This window comes from Mizuhopecten yessoensis, unplaced genomic scaffold (genome assembly GCF_002113885.1).
Source record: "Mizuhopecten yessoensis strain PY_sf001 unplaced genomic scaffold, ASM211388v2 scaffold2929, whole genome shotgun sequence".
Lineage (NCBI taxonomy): Eukaryota > Metazoa > Mollusca > Bivalvia > Pectinida > Pectinidae > Mizuhopecten > Mizuhopecten yessoensis.
The window spans coordinates 83,276-90,811 of NW_018404790.1; the positions used below are offsets into that span (position 1 = coordinate 83,276).

At 36.1% G+C, this 7,536-nt stretch overlaps 1 protein-coding gene across 1 annotated transcript; it reads right to left on the reverse strand.

The window, feature by feature from the left end:
- Window positions 1-479: 479 nt before the first annotated feature.
- Window positions 480-4,479, reverse strand: LOC110446680. The gene is made up of 4 exons (XM_021491942.1): window positions 4,411-4,479; window positions 2,819-3,017; window positions 2,060-2,310; window positions 480-748 (listed from the first exon to the last, which is right to left on the reverse strand). Exons 1-4 carry the CDS (start codon window positions 4,472-4,474, stop codon window positions 480-482), a joined length of 783 nt encoding a protein of 260 aa, XP_021347617.1. The 5' UTR covers window positions 4,475-4,479.
- Between the last annotated feature and the right edge of the window lie 3,057 nt (window positions 4,480-7,536).

Sequence of the window (7,536 nt, forward strand, 5' to 3'; positions counted from 1 at the left end):
TAATGCAATCAAACAGTTGATTCTTTGAACTTTATTGATTGGATTAAGTGTGTTTGTGTTTTACGACCTTTTAACGTCTATGGTCATATATTGACGTGCCAGGTTTTGGTGATGGAGGAAAGCCTGAGTTCCGTGAGAAAAACCACCGACCTACGGCCAGTACCTGGCGACTGCCCCACGCGAGCCTCGAACCCGCGACCCAGTGGTGGAGGGCTAGTGGTAGCAGAATAGCAGACTCCTTAACCACTGCGACACCGCAGAGTGGGAAATTGGAATAGTCTTTCTCATTCACATCCAATTACAATAAAACTAGTTACGTCATTTCAATAACATTTTCGAATCTGCAATTCTCAGGACGATGAAGTTGCTGTTTGAAACTGTCTAGTGACAGTATCAAAGAACCTAGACGTTTTTGTTCTCCTGTGACACAATCCTTCTCCTGTGTTACTATCAAAGTAGCAAGACGTTCTCCTGTGACACTATCGGCGTACCCAGACATTCTCCCTTCCTATCTGCAACGGTGCCCCATCTGCAGTGGGTTTTATTACCGGAATAGCGTATGTACGACACACTGCATCAGGCGAAGTGAAGACGAAAAACTGACAGTTGTCGTCTTGGCGACAAAGCAGTGCGCACATAGACCGACTGTGGATCAAAACGTTCTGCAACTGAGCTCCAACGATTCCTTTTGACGGCGATTGCAACCTTGAAAATGCATTTCTCTCGACATCACTTTGACCACCAAAAGCTGTCAATAAAATAATGATATTTCCAATGATCTTGAATCCATTGATAACTAAAGATTGAAGATATAGAATGTATTCAATGGTTTTCCGTTAGACAACGTATTTATTTCACGAGTATTGCGGAATGCCGATAAGTTTCATGAGTACGAAGCAAGAGTGATCATATTGGTATATTCTACCGTATGAGAATTACTTCTATGAGAACAATTTACATTTACCTGATTACTTAAAAAACTATTAATATGAAATTTAGTATCTTCGAGAAAGATTTATTTTAATTGGTATCAAAACGATTTACATAAAACACCACGTACCTTTGAGAACGGTTTACTTAAAATACACGAGGACCTCTAAAATAATTTTGCATTGCACAGGTTCTTTTAAGAACGATTGACATAGGAAAGGTACTTGCAAGAACGACATATTTGTAATAAAAACAATAACTTTCAGAGCAATATCATTTTCTGGTGAAATATAGTTCTTATGGACCTATCATCTCGGTGTGGAAATGTTAGCAGTTTTTTTTGTTGGGTAATTTAATAGCAGCAGAAATGTTCTACCGCGAATATTTATTTACATGTTATAGATAAAAAGAATATATAGAATATATAGAGAATTAAGAGCTATTGCTAACTTGGAAATTCCCACACGGCAATAAGTTTACAAGGTCATAACGCACTACACTTCAAGTAAGTCATACAATGCATTTACAAATATAGTTATATACTTGAGGATAAACTTGAATATATATTTTTCATATTATGGAGATATAACACACAAAAAAACGGAGTGTACTCTAAAAAAACCGCGAAGCGGTTTATGCTGAAAGTACACTCCGTTTTTTTGTGTTTTAGCTCCATAACATAAAGAATATATTCAAGTCAATCCTTATAATTTAATCTACTATACACAATCCCTGTGGAAATCCACTTTTACTTTTATTGATGGACTCTTTTCTCTTAGAAATTATTACGCCGCTGTATCAGCCAATCAAAAGCGATATTACAAACGGCGACGTCATTTTATTACGTTATGGGCTGATAACATAAGTTTTTAAGCAAATGAAAATGCTTGTTACAAGCAAGATTAAATCATAAGGCAATAACCCTTCTCGCAGAGGAAAAACTAAATTTAAATAAAACAAAAAGATAAACGGACATATTAGCGCTCAAGCATAAAAGAGAGAAAAAATACATATATAAAGTGATATTTAAATGATCAGTTTCAAATTAAGAAATAAAACAAACAAATGTTTAACAGTGGGATACTTACTTTAAAAAAAGTAACTTGTTGCATCTCTAGTGTTAACTTACAGATCGCCGGCAACTCTGGACTATTCTCCAAGTGACAAAGTGCTCTAGCTTGGTTAGAGCGAAATTTACATGGAACATCATTGACAACCATGCTGTTGCCTGCATCAAAGGTGACTTCACAGCAATCTTCGCGACCCCAAGAGTTATCAGGTTGATTGTTTTCCCAGTTAATCCAGAGCTGAACATTTCCTGCAGTTGTCACGAATACCCCCTCATTAGCAATGTCGTTTAGTCCCAACACAAACCTGTAACTGTTTAAAATAAGAATGAATCTCCTTTAAGATGGAATGTAATCGACGAATAAGGTTGTATACTTAGCCGAATATTTATTATGTTAATGATCCTTCAGGTAACACAAATTATAGTTACATCACTAGCCAAGTCTACAAGTATTACGCTCCAAAGATGGCGAGAATCCTTACTTGTGCAGAGACTTTAATCCATGTTTCATTAAATTCGGAATGGAGAGACGAAATATTTGAGATGAGAATGTTATTTAAAACCTAACTACTCTGTTAATACCTCTTTCCAAAATCGATTAATTAGACTAATTAGAATGAATGAACTGAGCACAATCAAAACAGTACTGAGGTAGACGACTTTACAAAAAAAGTGTATCCATTTTTAGTAATACCAACGTGCAAACGATAACAATATTTGTTAAACCATAAATGCATATGTGCGGTATTAGTCGGATTTGGAAAAAATACTGACACAGTATCGAGATAATATTTATTTGACATTAATCCACATACTTACTGAGACATTTCCGACAATGCTGCAAACAGAAATGAGTTTGCATTGGCATCAGGTATATGGCTAAGAACGCCGCCAAGACGAGAACATGCGGCTTGCTTGGCGGAGAAAGTTTTGTCCGGTTCGATTACAACGTAGAAGCACATCTGATAATCTGGACCGTAGTACATAGCGCCTCCTACAGGGCACATTGCATCCGTCACTCAAAAAATAGAATGAATACATTTTTTTTTAAATAAATTCAGCATACCATTAAGTAGGAATGACGAAGGAATGATTCAAATAAAAAGAAAAACATAATGTATACAGTAGAGCTCACTATCTTCTTAACAATTTTTTGAATTGATAAATACTTAGAAGAAAATTATATGTGAATATTTATTAAATACCTAGTATGCACGTAAATGAAATAAGTTCGCGAAAGCTCAAGGAGAAATGTCATTTCATTTAGATTTATAGTCGTAATAAAACAGTGAAATGAACGAAAAACCGTCATATTTATTTTGTATTTCCTGTCTGGACTCGGATGATTAAATATTAAATTGATACAAAAAACGACAAATGATGTGTCAAAAAAGCCGAAATTCGGATTCGAAATTCAATAGAATCAGGGCAAGATATGAATAAAGAAACAATTTACATAGTACTCTTAACAATTTCAAGGAAATAATAAAACTTATTGCTCTGGAAGGTAGGCGATCATACCTGCCATCTAAATAAAGATCAAACACACAAGTAATGACATGTCTTTCTACCGAGACCCTTCATACTACACGAAGAAAAAGCATAAAAGCATACTTTCGATGGAGATCATGATTGTGAACATAAAACTCGTCCAAAGCCTCATTTACCTGTATCTTTTTAAATCCTGTTTTGTTACCTATGATGAATTCTTCGAAAACTATTCTTACTGTTACTTGGAAATAAATTGCCCTGAAAATAGGACGATCAGTTGGCTTTCAGTTACAAACGTAAATGACTGTCACCAGACTCTAAGTTATGATAGTACATTAATGTCATAAGACTCTCAGCTATAGCAGTTGAGTTTTGTCAGTAGGCTTTCATTTATAATTGTGAATTCCTATCACTGACTCTCGGTTACTAAAGTGGATTTCTGACAACAGGGCAATCAGTTACCATTGTAGATTTATTTGGTTAGACTTTCAGTTATATGGTGCATTGTCATACTTTTTCAATTTTTTCCGCTGTTATATGACAGGAGAGGGAATCGTGTTTTACATACCATAGACCATTCAAAATCATTAAAATGAGTTCCAAAATTGGGGTGAAAACCTTGACTATCTAGCAAAATTGTTGGTGGTACCAATTAATGTTAATCAGACTGATACGAAAGAAATGCAAGTACATCATCATATTCTGTAAGAGATTTAGAGCTGATGCTATGTGTTATTTGAGTTAATGATTTCTATATTATGATGATTTTTACTTCTTATCAACTGAAAATGCATATCTCATTTAAAGAGGGAAATACAAAAAGTTTCAAAATATTATATATGAAATTATTTCAAGGAGTTAAAGTAACTTTAAAAGCAATTTATGGTAAGAAATGTTTGGTAAACCAAACAATTACTAACCTTGAAGATGAGAAAGCTGATACAAAATCATAAGGAAGATCGCTCTCCTGGTGGACCGTAGCATGCTGTCGTCTGACTCCCGACTGTTAATAATAGTTATATCCCAACAATAACCCATCACCATTACGTACAAATATGGGCTGTGTCACGTGGTAAAGCTATTTAAGATAATCAATAAACCTCTTTATTATATGATACAGGCTATTTCCGGGCAATATTGCTATTCAATAAAAACGATATAGCACACGTACAATAAACATGCAAATGAGTCTTGTCACCATGGGAAACAGGTCATATTCCTACGCACTACAACTTCTACGTTTGTAAACATAATGGCTGAGCGAGTTACTGTTTGCATTGATAGCAGAGGCAGGGGCACTGGGAGAATAAAATAAACAAAAGAATTTTATTAAATTCAATAATATATAAACACGAGTGTTAGCTTCACACAAATTCAACACATGCATGTTCAAATTCCACTTGAACTTCTCCGACATACACACAATCAATGGCGACCACGTGTAACCGGTCAACTTCATCAGTGTTCCAGTTTCATGGCGGATGCCACAGTATATTATCGAGGTTCACATTCACCAACAACCCTCTCCAAATAAATGCGCTTGTGTTATAGAGAGTGACAATCACTCCAGCCCCTGCAAATTTTTAAAAAGTCCAGACTGCGACGTGTATTGTGATGACCTTTACATTGACAGTGCACGCGCCGTTGTGCCAAATATGTGACGTCACTGCTATTTTTGTAAACGCCAATTCGTTGAATGGTTTTCGTATAAAAAATAATTATTAATGTTGTTATGATAATTATTAAAACATTGGTTGTTGAAGAAAACCTAAATGATTGTTTGTTCATTTAAAAGCTTCTCGGGAAAAAGTTTCTGAACTATTTTTTTGTGGCGCAGCGAGCTCCAAACAAAATGTATGTAATGCGTCCTTTTGTCAGCCATCGGTACAATTTATATAGAGGAGACGTGTCAAGAAAAAGAGTGTTTCTCGAAGTATACAACAAATAGAATCTAACACGAGTGTTCATGTAATATTGAATTTATTAAACTCGTTTATTAATTTCATATGAAATTAATAAACTCGCTCAATAAATTCAATATTACATGAACACTTGTGTCAGATCCTCTATTTAAAACTGAATAGTTTGATTAAAAAAATATTTCCTGTTTTTTTGTTCCAGTTTATGATGCCTTTCTGTTTGTTTGGTGTTTCCATAGTTTCGTATCGAACTCGACCTCGGATGGAATTAGTCCTTGTGTGTTTAAACGGACTTTTTTCACTAAAATGCATGATTATTCCGTTCTAAAAACCTACAACCTTCTGTGGTGTTTTTAACTCCGATGTGGTAAAGGTAAGATTTTAAAAATGGATATCTGTTTTCAATTTGAACAAACACAACATCAGTTTTATGCAATAATATTAAGCTAGAAAATCAAAGATAGATTATTTGACTGCAAAACAATGGCAACGATGTAGGAATTGGGATGACTTCCTGTATACCAGGAGGTGTCTCGGTATAGGAATTATAATGACTTCCTGTATACCAGGAGGTGTCTCGGTGTAGGAATTATAATGACTTCCTGTATACCTGGAGGTGTCTCGGTGTAGAAATTATAATGACTTCCTGTATACCAGGAGGTGTCTCGGTGTAGGAATTATAATGACTTCCTGTATACCAGGAGGTGTCTCGGTGTAGGAATTTTAATGACTTCCTGTATACCAGGAGATGTCTCGGTGTAGGAATTATAATGACTTCCTGTATACCGGGTATGTACAGTTGTGGGATCGCATAACGTTACACGATGTGCGGTGTGCGCACGATGTGTGCACGGTGTGTGAACGATGTGTGCACGATGTGCGAACGATAAAAAGTTGGACGATCATTGCTTGCGCACATTTGTGTGCACGATGGACGAACGATGTGCGATATCAATCGTGGTTGGTGTAAATTGAGGAATGCTTTAACAATATATGCGGTTTCGTTTGTAAACAAATAAACTTGATTTTTATGTATGTTTCTATATTCTATCTACATCAATAAGCTTATCTTAATGTCTATATTTTCTTAAAATTAGAAATTGTGTTTTCGGTATTTTTTAAACGACCTTAATCGACACATGAAATTACAACACAGTCCGGTATGCAGGTAAACATAGCCACGTTGTACATGTACCTGGGCCGTAGTTTTCCCCCGCCCGGGGCGCTTACGTATTTCGTCGGGTAGGGCCAAAGGTGTGAAAACCCAAGTGAAGGGGAGCTATAGGCAAACCGAATGCAAATAACAAATACTAAACGTACGGTATCGCATATCAGCTCTATGTGTCAGGTACAGGCCAGGTAAAACTCCGGTCACTCATCAAATTGTTATTTACCTGTTCTGTTACCTTGGAGCCAAACCCATTCAATGGTCACTGTAATGCTGTGTTACACGCATTGTAAAACTGTATATAATCTTCATGACTGTGATGAGAAATTACAGTAATATAAACAGTTTTCGTTATTACATACGAGCTTTCCGTATTTTTTTTTCATTCCGTAATATTGATCTACAAATTGTACCCAATCGCACAGTTGTGCGGAGAGAAGCACACAACGGGGCGAACGATTGTTTAATCGCACAGTTGTGCGCACCATGTGCGGACGGTGTGTGAACGATGTATGCACGGTGCGCGCACGCTATTTTTGGTGCGTTGTGCGGTCACACAACTGTATCGGTGTAGGATTTAAACAATATCCTGAACATCAGGGGATGATTCGATGTAGAAAGTAGAATGGCTTACTATATATCAGGAATATTGCAATGTAGAAATTAGACTGACTTCCTAAATACCAGGGATGTCTCAGAGCAAAACTTATTAAGACTGGCACCCTGTACAATTAAATTATATCACGGTGTAGAAATTAGAATTATTTCCTGTTTGCCATAAGATAGGAATGGTAAACACATATCAGTATCACATTGAATACCCCCCTACAATGTATGCTTACTTGCTGCTTACAAGAGGCACGAACTAGGTACAAAACTGTTTTGTATATTTTTGCTAGCATGTTTTTAACTTGACTTAACTGTCGAATTGAATGATGTACATTCAGCACTACTTGAAT

What these genes read in the sequence shown, in the direction of transcription:
- LOC110446680 (XM_021491942.1), bottom strand. Translation starts at nt 4,474, where the DNA reads ATGCTACGGTCCACCAGGAGAGCGATCTTCCTTATGATTTTGTATCAG. An exon ending in TCAGCTTTCTCATCTTCAAG is followed by an intron (nt 3,018 to 4,410) that starts GTTAGTAATTGT and finishes CTATTTTTTGAG; the next exon opens with TGACGGATGCAATGTGCCCT. An exon ending in TCCAGAGTTGCCGGCGATCT is followed by an intron (nt 749 to 2,059) that starts GTAAGTTAACAC and finishes TTTTATTGACAG; the next exon opens with CTTTTGGTGGTCAAAGTGAT.